We start from the raw sequence: 18,485 nt of genomic DNA, 5'->3' as shown, positions 1-18,485 counted from the left end.
CCCCCCCCCCAAAAAAAAATGTATAATATATAAAAATTGTTTGTTTATAGCGTCTACAAAATAGGGGTTCGTTTTATGGCATTTTTATTACTTTTTTTTACTAGCAATAGCGGCGATCTGCGATTTTTATCGGGACTGCAACATTATGGTGGACACTGACAATTTTGACACATTTTTGGGGCCATTGTAATTTTTACAGCGATCACTGCTATAAAACTGCACTGATTACTGTAAAAATTACACTGGCAGTGAAGGGGTTAACCACTAGCTGGTTAGGAAGGGGTTAAGTGTGTCCTGGGGAGTGATTCTAACCATTAGGGGGAGGGGCTGTGCGTGACACATCACTGATCATAGCACTCGATCACAGGGAGCTATTACACGTGACAGTGTCACTAAGCAGAACGGGGAGATGCTTGTTTACATTAGCAGCTCCCCGTTCTTCAGCTCTGTGAGGCGATCGCGGGTATCCCCTTGGACATTGAGTCTGCGGGACCCGCGATCCTACTCATGGAGCTGCCTGCAGGGTCATGCTCTGCGGCATGCACATGACCATAGCTGTAAATACTAGGTGGTCTACTCCATATTTTAGCGGTGGTCGTTCTCTCATGTTCCCCCATATTTTTGCTTTTTCTTCATACATTTGAAATCTCACTATAAAGTTTCGGGGTAGATCTGTTGAAATACTTTGAGGTTTTCTGATCCTGTGAACCCTTTCTATCTTGAGTCCATCCTCTACTATATTATCCTTGAGAGGGTTAAATATTTCTCTTTTTCTTAGGTCTTCTCTTTCATCTGGTAAGGCACAGATCCTCAAATTATTTCTTCGGTCTTGGTTCTCCTGGTCCTCTAGTTTATAGAATATTCTCCTCTGCTCTAATTGCATATCCTTAACTTGTTCTTTAAGTTTCATTACTTCCTGCGCTTGCTTATCTGTTTTTTTCTTGCGTCTCCTCTACCCATGTCAATAACTGACCTAGATCAACCCGTAATGTAGAGATTTCTGTTTTAATAGAGTTCTCTAGTCTTATGAACAGGTCTGTCATTTCCAGTCTTGTTGGCATTTGGGCACCTGCTCCTTGTTCCGCCATTTTACTTGTTTTGTTTTCTGTGCCGACATCTACTCTGGATTGGTCTGAGATGTCACCTTTTTTTCCCCAGGGTCTCTTATTTTTATTCCCTTGTTGCCGTTTATCTGGTCCTGGACCCCGTCCTTTGTCAGATATTTCTTAATCGTACTTATGTTTGCAATTTCTTTGGGAGTTTTTGTTTCATTGCCTTTTATTAGTTCTACCTCATGTTTTTTTCCTTGTAATTTTTCATTTCCCCAGGTTGATTTTCAACTTAATGTACCTTCCACATCTTCCTAAAAAGCTGTATAATATATGGTGTGGAATATTAAAGAATTTCAAAACTGTGCATATAGTGGTTAATGGAGACCTTCTTTACCACCGGCCTTTTAAAAAAAAAAAATTCGACTAAGTAGTTACTTGTAGCACAGTTCAATAAGGGGTATATAATGTTTATTCAGGGAATACCTTTCCTTAAACCCTTCTTAGGCAGTTCGTAGGCCTTTCATACAAAATGCAGTTCATACGCAGTTTTATAGATGGTTCATACGCTGTTTATGTGGTTTACTGTGAGGTTTATAAACTGCTTATACGCAGTTCAGCTGTTTCTGCGAACGGATGTAAAGCCACTATTAACACAATTCAATAAGAAGTATATACTGTAGTACCATTCCAAAAAAATACCTCATCCCTTACAAATCATAGACAGTTTCATGGGTAATTTATGAGCAGTTTTATAGCCAATTTATAAGCAGTTTCAGACATAATTCATGCATTCATATATTGTTTCAGCTGCCAAGCAGTTGCAGTTTCCTGTTTGCATATAATGGAATTGTGCGATTAGACATGGAGGGATGCCTCTATCCGATCATATGCTCCCGATGGGATAATTAAAGGAACATAGTGGAGTTGGTTAATGTAGACCCATCTGGGAAATGGTCCTTTTCCGTTCCCTAGAGTGGATTTACCATTCAAGAGTTAGGATAAGGGCGAACGATCAATTTTGCCCTATTTCAAAATGGTGAATTAGGAGCTGTAGCCAGGAGCTCAGAAGTGGGCGGTTACGTTCTTTGCCAGTGAGTATTTATGGCGGTGGATCAGCGCGCCGCCCGTACCCCAGGAAGAAGTCATTTTTGACGAAGCGACGTAGGGTGAGCGGCGTGCTGACGTCACCGCCATTCCCCGTTGACCAGGAAGGGCGGGCAGTGTAAATAGGAGAGAGCCGGCCGGCTCGTGATTATACACACGCTTGTAATCTGTGAGTTTGTTACTTTTTTATTACGTTCGGATTAAAATTTTATACGGAATTATGCTATGGGAGCCTTTCTCTTTTTTCTTACCAAACAATTATGGTGGAATGTGAGACACTCTAAGAAAGAGATATAGGAGTTGGAGACGCCAGCAGAACCCATTGGAGAGACCAGGAGCGATCGTTTTGTTTTCAAGCTTGTATGATCTCCCTAAAGAGATCTTGTCAGCTGGCAAGCCTTACTGAATTTTGTCGGTGGATGAACCTCTCTCTCTCTGGGCGCACCTGCTATACATCTGAAGGGTGTTTTAAAGAGTCACTCTAATGGACTGAATTTATTTCTTTTGCGTTTCTCTCCCTCTTTGGACTTTTTATGTGTTTTAATTTTGAGTACTTTTTGCACATTTTTATGGTCATATACACTGTTCAGTATTTGATATTAGAATTTAATATGTCACAAGATCATTTTGGCACTTTATAAGTTCTAGCGCAGCTTTATTTTTTGGTAGTTGCAGTTTCCTGCTGAATATCTATGCTCTTTTCATATGCGACTCATAAGCCATTTCATGGGCAGTTCATAAAGCATTAAATGTGTAACTTTAGGTGTAAGTTGTCACTCACGCCTTCTCCTCCCTTTGCTTCCTTAGTTTCTCCAGAAACCACGCACCTAAAAAAGTCTCTGCCCCTCCTCTCCTCCTCCCCCCTCCAAAATCTTCAATGAGAGGGGTAGAGAGGTTAAAAGAAAAGATGGGGGGGTGGGAGACAAGGAGTACTGCAAAGAGCAGTACACCAGTAAAAGCACTCCAGGGGTGCAAGGCTGTGTGTACTTCAGGCCGTTTGCCTTGTCCTCTGGGTTTCTCACCCTCTACTCAGGCTCCATGTCTATCACGGCACATTTCTCACTGTTCCTTCTCTTCCTCATTCAATAAACGTGCAAGCCAGCTCTGTTACCTTGCAGTCCGTTTGCACAGCCCTTAACTTTCAGTGCCCCTGACTGTTCCTCCTCCGTGAGGTCAACCGGCCCCAGCCTTGGCGTCTCCCCACTCCACTCCAGTGACAGGAAGTTCCAGGCTGACCATCCAGTGACTCACTCCATCGTCCGATTCCCCAGCACGGCACCCTCTCTCCCAGTCGGTCAGTACAATTCCATGCAAGCAGGGACTGTTGCTTTACTTTTCAGCCGCTCAGCACACTTTCCCATGGCTACAGCGCAGAGGTGCAGGTTTTTATTTTTTTTGCCGCAAGCCGGCTTCAGTTATGGGGGGGGGGAGGGGGGGGTCAGCAGTGATCAGCGAGAGCCAGGACTATCCTAAGTGGGGGGCAATGCAGTCCCACACCACAGCTCTCCCATGATCTTCCTTGGATCACCTTCTGACACTCCCCCTGTCTGCGCCATGTTCAGGCCCCGTCCCATCCTCATCCTCCTCCTAAAACAGGTCTAGTTTCTGTAAGGTTGTGGAGTCACTGCATAGACCATGGGCAGAGGACTATATGATACCATACAGAATCAGTCTAAAACTAGGGGTGGGTGGTAGTGACCCCTCCCCTCTAAATGCACAGGGTTTCCAGTATGTGGTAAAGTTGACGAAGCTTGGACAAGAACATGAACATTAGCATATTGTTAAAGTGATGGGTAACCTCCATTTGCTGCCTTTTGTTCCATTTATTATACCATCGGATGACTGTTGCTAAACCCATTTGATAAATAATATGGTTAGAAATTCGGCGGTGCCCTGTGTCCTCTACATACTCCCTGCGTGATTTCAAACAGACCTCCTAGTTCTCATCTTCTACTACAGAATTATTAGCTTCTATGTTGTAAAATTCTGAATGAAGTAGTTGAGCAGTTTAGCAAAAGACAAATGGGAAGGCCGGCGACACTCAAGAATGCTGCATGTTAGCTCATAATAGGGCTTAAAGTGGTTGTAAACCCTTACAAACCACTATGACCTACAGGTAAGCCTAGATTAAGACTTACCTGTAGGTCCAAGAAATATCTCCTAAACCTATATGGTTTAGCAGATATTTGCCCGAAAACAGGCACCGCTGTCTAGCAGGCGCACTGAGCGCGGCATTCTCAACGACGGAGCTGCCGCGCGTGCTGTCTCCCGTGCGCATGCGCGGGAGTGACGTCATCGCGGCTTCGCCGAATGACAGCGGCGGAGCTGCGAGACCCCACCAAGAAGATGGATATGGCAGGCTACAGCGGCGACTTTGCTGGCTCCTGTGTCAGGTAAGTGACACATAATGGACTACTATGTGATGCATAGTAGTCCATTATGCTTTGCCTTTGCAGGGAATGAAAGAGGAAGTAAACTCATCAGGGTTTACTTCCTCTTTAAGAGCATAGTATATTGATCAGGCCAATTTTCAGCTTTCAGAGCTGTCACACGTTCAATTAAGATTGTGGTCATGCAAAACTATACCCAAATGAAACCTTTTTTTTAGCTAAGCAAACTTAAAGGGGTTCTGCACTCAAAATACAACATTTGCCCATTCTGTTGCCTATAGTTAATATATCTCATAATGCCACCTGTTTTTTTTTTTTGATTCACCTACCTTTTGTAATCTTCAGTACTTTATTTTAAACCCCTGCGGCGATGGGCGGTCTCTTGCGGCGATGGGCGGTCTCTTGCGGGGATCAGCGTAATTTCCTGTTGAAGCCCGCACGGTCTCCTGTGATCTCGTTCGTGTAATCCCAGGAGACATTGCGGCTAATGCACCCGACATCTCGCGAGATTTCGGGTGCTACAGCCAACATCTCGCGTGATTTTGGTAATTACAGCCGAGATCTCGCGAGATCTCGGCTGTAATTACCGAAATCACGCGAGATGTCGGCTGTAGCACCCGAAATCTCGCGAGATGTCGGCTGTAGCACCCGAAATCTCGCGAGATGTCGGCTGTAGCACCCGAAATCTCGCGAGATGTCGGCTGTAGCACCCGAAATCTCGCGAGATGTCGGCTGTAGCACCCGAAATCTCGCGAGATGTCGGCTGTAGCACCCGAAATCTCGCGAGATGTCGGGTGCATTAGCCGCAATGTCTCCTGGGATTACACGAACGAGATCCCAGGAGACAGTGCGGGCTTCAACAGGAAATTACGCTGATCCCCGCAAGAGACCGCCCATCGCCGCAGGGGTTTAAAATAAAGTACTGAAGATTACAAAAGGTAGGTGAATCAAAAAAAAAAAAAACAGGTGGCATTATGAGATATATTAACTAGAGGCAACAGAATGGGCAAATGTTGTATTATGAGTGCAGAACCCCTTTAATTTTTTTTCAACATTTTCAGTCTTTTTAAGCTTACGTTTTAACATTTTGCAAGTAATTTTTGTTCACCAACGAGGCTGCACTGATGATCAGTGTACTGTAAAGGCATTGCTCACTGCGCCCTGTGAGACTGGCTGTCTTTTCCACACACTCCATCTCTGTGTGAGGAAAGGAGAATCATTAATTATCAACACTGTTTACATATGACCAGCTATGATTGGGCACAGCTGATCGCATGGTAAAGGGCCACTGTGATTGGCCATTTACTCAGATCTGTGAGCCACAGTGTTCAAGGGATACAGCGATAGACACTTCACGATGCATGCCCCAAGGGACGTCCTCCCAGAACTGTAGAGCCATGCTGTAGCCATACATTGCCAATAGCACGGTGTGCCAGTGGTTAAAAGGAGTAAAACATGGGGAAATGTGCACACATTACAGAGATGTACTATACAGGTTTGACATACACTTTGTATTTTCATGCTTATTTCATTTAAACATTGTTCAAAAACATTCATTACAATCACATTCAAACCTCATTACAATACTATTCAATAAATAGCATAAAGGCACAGTAACCATACCAACCAATTACACCACTCCATCAAATAGTTTTGGAAAAAACAAACAAACACACTGTACATTCTGAATGAATGTTTACCACAAATTGTGGCACAATGCTTTTTGCATTTATCAAACAAACCTGTCAATCTACACAGACCAAGAATCACACACACATACATATATTAGTGCAGATTGTCTGGTAAACTTACTGATTGCTATGTGAACAGAAATGACAGGCTGAGATACTGTAAGAGCCCAAATATGTAGACTGTGAAGAGCCTTTACGCCACTTATAGAAAGCAGGGTATCCTTTACCATGTTAAAGTCCACACCTTTGGGAGTGCCTGTATGAAATGTGCAAAAGAAGAAAAAAAAAAAAATGACTGACTTCTTATGGGATCGCACATGCTGTATTATATTCTTGGTTCTGTTGTTGGGATTCCATTAGCAACACTTACCCTCCATGAGTACAAGAAGGACATCTCTGAGAATAGTCAAGGTTGTTGCCAAAACAAGGACAGAGAACAAAAACGTGCAAATAGGGTCAATGATTTTATACTCTGGCTGGAAAAAAAATAAAATAAAAAAATCAATATTACCAAGCATGGGTTACCCTGATGGTGTACTCTGTACCATCTATAATAGAGTCCTACATCTAAATATCAAAAGACATTTGTTACCGCTCCCTTTATCCCACATATAGACTCCAGTCATAACATACACTACCAACAGTTTGTTATGCAAGCAGTAATTAAAGTGTATTGTTCAACAATAAAAGTTTTTTTGGTCCAGTCATTGCACATAAACTAAGGTGAAAGACAAAATTTCTTGAACAGTCTTCTGAAACTCAAGATGAAACCAAAAACCACACACATGGCCTGTATCTTCTGCTGTTAAGACTATAAACGACACTATGTTGAGGATACTTAGTCTGCACAATAATTCGCAAGCTACCTACTCATTTTGCGATTGGCTAGCAACACTATACATTCATGCTTTCATTAGTTAAAGCATTTCCACCACCTGTCAATGGTTTTACCGCTAACAATCAACTAGTTGTGAAACATAGAATATCAGAATTGTCCATCAATAGAAATGTTGGCCATCTGTCCATTTTCATCCACTCAGTGATGCACCCGTCAGGAAGATGGCACAGATCAACATGCAAAACACTATATCAGACAGGTGACACAAGCTTGATCCCTACTTTTAAAGATAATCAATGCATGTAAATGGCATAGATAAGTATGTAAACCCCAATACTGAACCCATTTTCTCCCTTTAGATCTTTTTAATCTAGCATTGGAAGCATTTTGTTTGATTTGTTTTTACTTGTTTTTCTTTTTTGTGTGTCCCTTCTGACGAGATTTCTCATCAATTCTTGTCATTAACAGAAAGTCAAGGAAATATCCCCCAATAGGAACACAGACAGTAGTAAAAATCTGACAAAGACACACTGTTCAAAATTAAATCAAGATTTTTCTGGAGCTGGGCTTTAAATTGATAACTTCACATTTTGGAACATGTTACATGCTCCACCTGTACTAAGGGTGGAACATGTAACATGTTTCAGAAGATCTTGGATGCCATGCAGGACTCCTGACAAGTCTGCAGGAGTCCTGCATGGCACCCAACATCTGCTCATTACAGGTGCAATGTTTCCAGGCTCCTAGTGAAAAAAAAAATTTTTATAAAAAAAAATGCAAGTTTTTTTTTTTCGTTTCGTTTTTTTTTTTAAACTGCGAAAACATGTGCATTTAAGGAAAAAAAAAAAAAAAAAAAAAAAAAAGTGAACTAATCATTTAATGTCAGAGTGTACATTCAAAATTACATGAATGTATGAAGATTTAAAAGTTAGTAGTAGTTTACCTTGAAATAAATTACATAGGCAGCAACAAGGACACCAAGACTTTGTAGTAAATCTCCTACGACATGAATAAAGGCGGCTCGGACACTAGGGTTATTTAGCTCTCCATGGCTGTGCTCGTGAGAACCGGAATTTCCATGACTGTGTCCATGGCCAGTTTGATGCAATGTCAACCCCATTCTGCAAAAATGTAAAAATTTATTATTTTAGATTAAGCAAAAATAAACATAATACACATTAGTCTTTCCAAAATAAAAATGCAATTCAAGCATTGATAAGAGAGGAGTTTAACCACTTCAGCCCCAGAGCATTTGGCTGGCCAAAGACCAGAGGACTTTTTGGGATTCGGCCCTGCATGGATTTAACTGACAATTGCGCTGTTGTGTGAAGTGGTTCCCAAACAAAATTGACGTCCTTTTTTCCCCCCACAAATAGAGCTTTGTTTTGTTGGCATTTGTTCACCTCTGCAGTTTTTATTTTTTGCGCTAAACAAAAAAATTGACAATTTTTTTTTACTTTTTGCTACAATATCCGAAAAGAAACGAAAAGAAACTAAAAAAAACGAAAAAAAAAAAAAAAAAGTCCTCAGCTGGTACGTATTCTTTTCTCCGTATTTTTATTTTAACCAAAATTGCAATAAGCGTTTGATTGGTTTGTGCAAAAGTTATAGCGTCTAAAAAATAGGGGATAGTTATGTAATATTTATTAATATTTTATATTTTACTAGTAATGGCAGCGATCTTTAGCGTGACTGCGACATTATGGCTCTATTTTGGGACCATTCACATTTATAAAGCAATCAGTGCTATTAAAAATGCACCGATTACTGTGTAAATGTGACTGGCAGTGAAGGGGTTAACCAGGAGGGGGCACACTGCAGGGGTTAAGCGTGTCCTAGGGAGTGATTCTAACTGTGGGGGGGGAGGGGCTGTGTGTGACAACACTGATCACCGCTTCCGATTACAGGGAGCTGTGATCAGTGACAGTGTCACTAGGCAGAAAGGGGAAATGCTTGTTTACATCAGCATTTCCCCGTTCTTCCTCTCCTTGAGACGATCGTGGGTATCCAAGCCTCGCGAGATCACGTACAACACGATTTTGCGCAGCGGTCGAGACTGCCTAGAGGTTGATGCCCCTGGCACAGGAGAAGAAGCCCGCTTAAAAAAGGAGAAATGTCTGAATTTCTTCTTTACTGGTAAAAGAGCTTTTGCCATTAGATCTTTTGTAGGTATTTATCCAAATCTCCAAATAGCTGTTCACCATGAAAAGGGAAACTAGCCAAGAGCTTTTTACACAGTGCTTCAGCTGACCAACTTTTCAGCCAAAGAATTCTGCGAGAATGCACTAGTCCAAGCACAAGCCGTGAGATTTGAATGACAGCATCTCTTATGCCGCGTACACACGGGCGGACTGTATGGCGTACTTAGTCCGTCGAAACACATTTCAGCGGACAGTCCGCTCGTGTGTGGGCTTCAGCGGACTTTTTCAGCGTGCAGTCTGGCGTACGGATTTTCCGAAATTCTGTCCGTCGTACTTTGGTTTCAGCGGACAATCCGCTCGTCAGTAGGCTAGTTCGACGGACTAAGAATGGCGCATGCCCAGAAAGGATTTACACGGCGGAAGGGTGCTTTGCTGTGTATTGGACTTCCTATTTCTAGTCCCGTCGTACGTGCTGTACACGTCATCGCGCAAGCACTGCGATATGCGAACTGATCTGGGGGTGTCAGTAACATTTCACTGACACTCCCAGCAGTTCGCATAGGGCAGTGTGAACTGCCGTCGGGAGGCATGCGATGCGGGAACCCGCCGCGCATTCGTGGCGTTCCCGCATCGCTCCAGTGTGAACCCAGCCTAATAAGCGATCGTTTTTCTGATCGCTGTATTAGTGTCACAGGTGACGCTAGTTAGGCAGGTAGGTATTTAGGTTCGCCGCAGCTTTTTATAGCGCCAGGGACCCCCATATACTACCGCATAAAGCCCCCTGATTGCCCCCTAGTTAACCCTTTCACCAGTGATCACCATATAACTGTTACAGGTGACGCTGGTTGGTTAGTTATTTTTTTATAGTTTCAGGGCACCCGCCATTTATTACCTAGTCTCACTAGTGTACCCCTAAATTTAGGGGTGTCTACTTTCCAAAATGGGGTCATTTGGGGGGGGTTTGTGCCATCTTGGCATTTTATGGCCTTCAAAACTGTAACGCCCTTAGAAAGCCTGAAGGCGGTGCTTGGTTTTCGGGGCCCCATACGCGGCTAGGCTCCCAAAAAGTCCCACATATGTGGTATCCCCGTACTCAGGAGAAGCAGCAGAATTTATGTTGGGGTGTCATTTCACATATGCCCATGGCATGTGTGAGCAATATATCATTTAGTGACAACTTTGTGAAAAAAAAAAAATAAAAATAAAAAAAGTTTGTAATTTTCCCGCAACTTGTGGCAAAATATAAAATATTCCATGAACTCAACATGCCTCTCAGCAAATAGCTTGGAGTGTCTACTTTCTAAAATGGGGTCATTTGTGGGGGTTTTGTGCCATCTTGGCATTTTATGGCCTTCAAAACTGTAATAGGTAGTGAGAAGTGAACTCAAAAATTTACGCCCTTAGAAAGCCTGAAGGCGGTGCTTGGTTTTCGGGGCCCCGTACGCGGCTAGGCTCCCAAAAAAGTCCCACATATGTGATATCCCCGTACTCAGGAGAAGCAGCAGAATTTATTTTTGGGAAATTTTTTTTTTGTCATTATTCAATCGCTTGAGGCAAAAAAATAAAATATTCAATGGGCTCAACATGCCTCTTATCAATTTCCTTAGGGGGTCTACTTTCCAAAATGGGGTCATTTGGGGGGGTTTTGTACTGCCCTGCCATTTTAGCACCTCAAGAAATGAGATAGGCAGTCGTAAACTAAAAGCTGCGTAAATTCCAGAAAACGTACCTTAGTTTGTAGATGTGACAACTTTTGCGCAAACCAATAAATATACAATTATTGACTTTTTTTTTACCAAAGACATGTGGCTGAATACATTTTGGCCTAAATGTATGACTAAAATTGAGTTTATTGGATTTTTCTAATAACAAAAAGTAGAAAATATCATTTTTTTTCAAAATTTGCGGTCTTTTTACGTTTATATCGCAAAAAATAAAAATCGCAGAGGCAATCAAATACCATCAAAAGAAAGCTCTATTTGTGGGAAGAAAAGGACGCAAATTTTGTTTGGGTACAACATTGCATGACCGCGCAATTACCAGTTAAAGCAGCGCAGTGCCAAAGTGTAAAAAGACCTCTGGTCATTTACCAGCAAAATGGTCCGGTCTGAAAGTGGTTAAGCTATAGTTAGAGATCCACAAGAATATGACAGTATGCATAAAATAATAAACATACAACTGGTGTAAAGTGCAAAATATAGCTAAACAAATAATGTGCACAAAATCTGTAAACACACAACTAAATATAAAGTGCACAAGTGCCAAAAAAACTCAGTGAGGTTATATGGAGCCCTTAGCCCTTGTACACACGGTCGGAGAATCCGTCGGAATGTGTCCTATCAGACCGTGTTGTCGGATAATCCGACTGTGTGTGGTATGCATCGGACTGATTCTGTCGGAATATCAGTCGGACCTAATTTTCCAACTTGTTGGAAATATTTCCCGACCAACTGGGCCGATCGAACATACTCCGATCATGTGTAGAGAATTTTGATCGGACCAAGTGCCACGCATACTCAGATCAAATTCCTACATCAAAGCTATTGGCTACTAGCCTGAATGTAGTCCCATCGTAACGAAATTACGTCATCACGTTCTGAAAGATCTGATTTTTCGACAACTTTGTCCGACCGTGTGTATGCAACAGTTTCGGACAAGATCGGACGGACAAAATCCGACTGATTTGGTTGTCGAAATCTCCAACCGTGAGTACAGGGGCTTAGAGTTACAAGGTGCCATGGACAATAACTCACCAGGAAATAAAATTATTAATAATAATAATAAAAAAAAGTGCTAACTGCATACATATGTGATAGCAAGCATGTATAAATAAAAAGACATGTAAGAAAAAGTGCAAGTGCATAAACCATACAAGTGTCTCTATATTAAAAAAAACAGTTCTTTGTGGTAGCCCGTCTTGGGGCTGTGATAAACAGACAAAATGTTGATTGATGCGAGACTAGATGCAGGTGACATGATCTCTAGTGATCATACTATTGATATGCTTGTTACATCCAACCATGACTCTGAATCATGCACAGGTGAAATCCGGGAACCCCTTATGGCAATAAGCTCACCTCAGAGCGTGACCAGCTTTCACACTGAGTCAAAACACACATATGAACCACTATAGGGTTCTCAGTTGTTTCACTGGATCAGTGGTATCCCCAATGCAATTCCTCAGGGGGAAGATATGCCACACCCTGAGTATCACCACATGTAGGGGAGGGGCCAGGACGGAGCAAGAGACAGTACACCTGCCTAGAGGAGATACAAACCATACCTATACTGTTTACAGTATTTTATTGAGCCTTATGAAGTACGGGGGACTGACGCACCTTATACATGCAAGTACCCTGGCGGGGGAACGGTTGTTAACTTTTCTATTAAATTTTGAAAAACGGTATTGAACTATTAGTCCTTTTCCTTTTTTCATGCGCCTCTGAGATCATTGCATTGAGGATACCACTGATCCAGTAAAACAGCTGAGAACCCTATAGTGGTTCATATGCGTGTTTTGACTCTGTGTAAAAGCTGGTCACATGCTCTGAGGTGAGAGGTTCCCGGATTTCACCTATGCATGATTCAGAGTCACGTTTGGATGTAATAAGCATGTCAATAGTATGATCACTGGAGATCACATCACCTGCATCTGGTCTCACAGCAACATTTTTGTGTTTTTTTTGTTTTTTGTTTTTTTTATCACAGCCCAAGACAGGCTCCCACAAAGAACCATTTTTTAATAATATAGAGACACTTGTATGGTTTATGCACTTGCACCTTCTTACATGTCTTATTCATACATGTTTGCTATCACATATGTATGCATTTAGCACTTTCATTTATTATTATTATTATTTTATTTCCTGGTGTGTTATTGTGCATGGCACCTTGTAACTCTAAGGGGTCCATATAACCTCAGAGTTTTTTGGCACAATTGGCACTTGCGCACTTTATATTTAGTTGTGTGTTTACAGATTTTGTGCATGTTATTTGTTTAGCTATATTTTGCACTTGCACTTTTCATCAGTTGTAGGTTTATTATTTTATCGACACTATTATATTCTTGTGGATCTAGAACTATAGATTAAAGATATAGATTATTTAGTGCATAGCCATTCCAGCGCAGCGTATATTTTTGCTATTAATCCTAGCCTCTTTACAGTACAATGTGTCAACGGGAAATGCCTGTGTCACCAAACCAGATCCAGCCAACCTCTCTGCTCTGTCCCTCCACCGCCAGGCAGCAGCTTCACACACAGCGCTTAAATCACTTCGTGAACGTGTGGCCAGCGTCTGACGCAGCTAGCCACGGCCCCCCGTTTCAAAGGAAAGCACTTTCCCGTGTGAGCGGAGTCTGCATCATGGTGGGGTAAATCCTACGCCGAGCAGCCTGTTTTTTTTTTTTTTTTTTTTTAAAAGGAAACGGTCTTAGCATCCTGTCCCCAGAAGGGGAATAAAGCCAATCTGGGGGCACAGGAGGAAACCAGACCCCCTCCCCTTCTTACCGGAGGGTCAGTTGTGGCTGGAGGAGAGGAGAATGAAGGCATCTGCCGTTTCCAGCGTCAGCACGGTGAGTGCTCAATACAGCCCCCAGTGGTGACAACATTATACATAGAAGAAAATCTCCCTTACCTTATCCTCGCAGCAGGGTTTTATCAGAGATAAAGACCCAATCTTCACCCTTCAAGGAGGGCTCCGTGACCTTTTAGGAAACCTTCAGGAACCGGGGAACTTTGGGTTACCCACAATCCTGGACCTGCAACAGCACCCGCCACTAAAAAAACGTTATGGCCTTACTACCAAAAAGTACTGGATTCCAGGGCCCAGCTCTCTAAAGAGAAGTGTTCGCATGCAAAACCTTGTTTCTTAGGACACGAAGCCCAGGTACCATTCATTTAGCCCATGAAAAAGACATCAGACCGGATCCGGTCAGCATGGCTAGACCCAGCAAGGATTGCTTCCAGTGGAGCACAGCACATCTTTACTCGTGACCAACACCTTAGACACTGGTGAAAAAGCTGAGGAGCGGTTATATAGGGGAGTAAGAGTCTTGCCTTAGGGGCGTGCCAGTGTCCATTACCCGTCGGTCCGATATATAACCCACATAGTAAAAGAAGGGGGCCTTCGCGCTACTATATAAAAAATCTATATAAATACAAATAGGGTAAAAATTACCTCTTCAACTAATCAGTATAAATAATAACAAAGTGCACGTGCAAATATAAAGGTGCAAAAAATGCAGCAAGACCTGATAGTAAACACAAACTACCCAATAAAGTGATAAACGTGAAAAAGTCCTGCGCAAATATGCCAAAAAATAGTCCTTGAAACGGCTAAGTGCAAAAAAACAAATGTGTATGTATGTATATATGTGTATATGTGTATATATATATATATATATATATATATATATATATATATATATATATATATATATATATATATATATATATATATATATATATATATATATATATATATATATATATATATATATATATATATATAGTCCATATAATCACAAGCACCAATAATAAAAATAAGTTGATGAAAACGGTGGTATAAAATCCCAGAAATAAGGGCTCTCATAACTCTCACCTCAAAAAGAAGAAAACCAAGCACATCACAAAAGGGGTATCCCACTCCACTCCTTGTATCCAGCCACCAAGGGGGTCCTTTACTGTGCCAGATCAAAGATGATGATTTCCATACTGGGCCACTAGAGGGCCATCAGTAGCACATACACTTATTGCGATGACCTGGGGAGTATTCTCCGTGATAAACGGCTCAGATAGGAAAAAAAAAAAGGGGGGGGGGGGAAGGAGAGAGAAGGGAAGCTCCAATGGTGTAGTATTTAGAATAAAATAATCGTTTTAATGATATAAAAGAAGCAAATCGGACTCTCACATTTAAAAAGGAAAACAGCACAAGTAAAAAAAATGGTGGTATGGCATCTTCCGCCAGTCCTACTTCACTTCCGGTACGTCCTACGGCCACTCCCTATGCGTTACGTCAATACACGACTTCTTCAGGGGATTCAATCAACACGTGACTTCTTCAGGGGTTTCAATCCCCTGAAGAAGTCACGTGTTTTGACATAACGCGTAGGGAGTGGCCGTAGGACGTACCGGAAGTGAAGTAGGACTGGCGGAAGACGCCATACCACCATTTTTTTACTTCTTGTGCCGTTTTCCTTTTTAAATGTGAGAGTCCGATTTGCTTTTATATCATTAAAACGATTATTTTATTCTAAATACTACACCATTGGAGCTTCCCTTCTCTCTCCTTCCCCCCCCCTTTTTTTTCCTATCTGAGCCGTTTATCACGGAGAATACTCTCCAGGTCATCGCAATAAGTGTATGTGCTACTGATGGCCCTCTAGTGGCCCAGTATGGAAATCACCATCTTTGATCTGGCACAGTAAAGGACCCCCTTGGTGGCTGGATACGAGGAGTGGAGTGGGATACCCCTTTTGTGATGTGCTTGGTTTTCTTCTTTTTGAGGTGAGCGTTCTGAGAGCCCTTATTCCTGGGATTTTATAACACCATGGAATTTTAATTTATATATATATTCATTTATTTATATGTTTTTTGCACTTAGCCGTTTCAAGGACTATTTTTTGGCATATTTGCGCAGGACTTTTTCACGTTTATCATATAACCCACATAGTAACTACTATGGCTCTGTGTCCCGATGTAAAAAAAGCAAAAGCTGCTACCTTCCCAAGGCCTGGACTCCAAATAATTATTCCCCGAGTATGGCCTTGTTCACATGGGCCATACTATAGCGTTCATCCATTCAGGGTCGTGTTTACAGGTGTTCTGTGCATCCCCATAATGTCAATTGGGACACAGCTGTTGCTCCCAATATGACCTCCGTGTGGGTGCACAGTACAACTGTACATCCTTGTGCAAGTGAACATTCTCCTGCACAGGTGTACACCATAGTATGCTCCATGTGAATCAGGCCTATGACACTGGCTCCCTCTCATTCTGCAGGGAGGCGATGCATTCAATCAAAATAGGCTCCAACAGGCAAATTGCGCTATTGGCAGAGCAACGTTTTTCTTTTATTCAATCACAATCAGATATGCAGCCTCAAAATTGGGAGAGCTGCATTTATTTCATGATTGGTAGCAGTAGCTACTATAGATTTCGGATAAGACGATGGTCAAGATCACAACGTCCTAGTAAAAGTGCCAGTTTACAAGCATGTTTAGTGTTTGTGACTATCAGTACTTATAACTAGAGAACTGCTACTGGTTTACACACATGAGATTAACAGCTACTGCACATCCAGAGGTGATCAGCATTGCGTCGCCTTCAATTTCATAGTCTCCTGAAATTATTCGTTCCACGGCTAAATACACCAAGACTCCAGTTACCACCCAAATGGAAAGGACCGATACCAGGGCTCCCAGGATTTCTAAAAAAAAAAAAAAAAAAAAAAAAAAAAAAAAAATGAATACAATTTAAGCGAGTACAGCAATCAGTTGAATGCAGTCTACACAAGGACAGAAAGAACTGCATTCCTAGTATCCCCCACCATCAGCTTCACTTTATATAGTGGTTCAGTACCCAAATGCCTACCTAAGGCCTTAGTTACACGCGATTAGTGTCAACTGCGGCAGGAATCCAGCGTTCTCCTGTGGCTAGATTCACAGGTAGTTGTAGACAGTTGCGACTGCCTGCAACTGCAGGTAATCATGCCATGTGCGATTACATTCAAACAGTCTCATACAGCTGACGTCACCGTCATATCAACAAAAAATCCCAACTAGAGAGTGGAGAAGGGCTGACCATATGAGTGACACAGCATACAGTGTTTAATAATATACCCATTAATCCAATAAATTAAAAAGCTCATCTATCATGGCCTCCAAATCAAGGAAGATAATATAGCAACAGGCTGGATGTATACCTGAAGGCAGCATGGCCAATGGATATGCAAAATAAAAAATAATAAAAACACACAAGGACTAAAACATGTAACATATAAATCAATTGTCCGGATGCCAGATGGTCTTTGCACAGGTGGCCATGCCACATCACATGGCCATATGGCAAGTAAAAATAAAGGCTGGTATATGGTTTGATCCCCTGTGCAGAAATCCCTGGGTGCTGGTGCCACTTGAGGGTAAAGATGGGGCTGGATACATGGGAAGGGATGAGGAGAAAAGAGCTAGATGGACAGTCACTACAGCTGCATATATTGGTAGGAGGGAGGAAACCAGTAAGGCGTTCACCAACTGGATAGTTCTCCTTCACTGAAGGATAGGTTTTGCGATCCTGAAGTGCATGATAATAGTGCATACAAGACAAATTGTAAAGGATCTCAAAGTGACTCTCGCTGTGGACATATGGTGACACAATAACTGGTTCCTATTTAGGAGGATGATGAAAACTGATATAATGGGCAAACCAAACATATTACGCAATCACCTTATATCTGCTGACTTTCCATATAAATGAGAAGGGAGTGGAGCCCACAATACAGTCTATAGTTTTGGGGGTAATGAGCCATACCGCGTGTCCATGTGGATCATTAATAGAGTATCCCTGTATAGATCCAGTCTGTAGGGACAATAACTGACTGTATATTACCCTTTAATGGTTGATACCATTGGACAGCTCACTCCCCAAAGCTCTCGATTCTGTGAGTAGGTCCTCCCAAAGCAGTTCCATCAGATATGCCGATACTAGGCAGCCCGTGTGCTCCCCGATCTCCGCTTCACCCTCCCTGGCTGACACTGGCTCCCTTCCGTCTGGATGATCAATAATCCACATGGACAAGAGGTATGATTCATTACCCAAACACCATAGACTAATATGGACTCCACTCCCTCCCCCTTTTATGGCAAGTCAGCCGATATAAGGTGATCACATAATGTTTGGTTTGCCCACAATATCATTTCTCAGTCATTCTCCTCGATAGGAACCAGTTATTGTGTCACTGTATGTCCACAGCAAGAGTCACTTCGAGCCTTTACATATTGTCTTATATGCACCATTATCATGCACTGCAGGATCGCAAGACAGTGAAGGAGACCTATTCTCCAGTTGGTGATCATCCCTTCTTCAGCACACCTTTCTGGTTTCCCTCCTACCAATATATGCAGCTATAGTGACTGTCCATCTAGCCCTTTTCTCACCATCCCATTTACCCACCCCCATCTTTACCATCAATTGACTCGAGTACCCAGGGACCCCTGCACAGGGGATCAAGCCATATACCATCTTTTTACTTACCATACGGCAATGTGCCAT

At 42.2% G+C, this 18,485-nt stretch overlaps 1 protein-coding gene across 2 annotated transcripts in view; it reads right to left on the bottom strand.

Annotated features, from left to right (window-relative positions):
• SLC30A2 (solute carrier family 30 member 2) overlaps positions 1 to 18,485 on the bottom strand; it is a 44,260-nt gene that overhangs the window by 8,363 nt on the left and 17,412 nt on the right. For both annotated transcript variants that reach the window (XM_077481075.1, XM_077481074.1), the window contains exons 4-7: positions 16,491 to 16,644; positions 8,019 to 8,196; positions 6,608 to 6,713; positions 6,359 to 6,493 (exon numbers count right to left, since the gene is read on the bottom strand). In XM_077481075.1, coding sequence (XP_077337201.1) covers positions 6,359 to 6,493; positions 6,608 to 6,713; positions 8,019 to 8,196; positions 16,491 to 16,644 — 573 coding nt within the window. The remainder of the gene's footprint in view (positions 1 to 6,358; positions 6,494 to 6,607; positions 6,714 to 8,018; positions 8,197 to 16,490; positions 16,645 to 18,485) is intronic.

This window comes from Lithobates pipiens, unplaced genomic scaffold (genome assembly GCF_037356315.1).
Source record: "Lithobates pipiens isolate NorthernLeopardFrog02 unplaced genomic scaffold, aLitPip1_a1.2 Scaffold_16, whole genome shotgun sequence".
In the NCBI taxonomy this organism is placed as follows: domain Eukaryota; kingdom Metazoa; phylum Chordata; class Amphibia; order Anura; family Ranidae; genus Lithobates; species Lithobates pipiens.
Note: the sequence above shows the minus strand (reverse complement) of the source record. Positions and strands in the feature narration are given on the sequence as shown.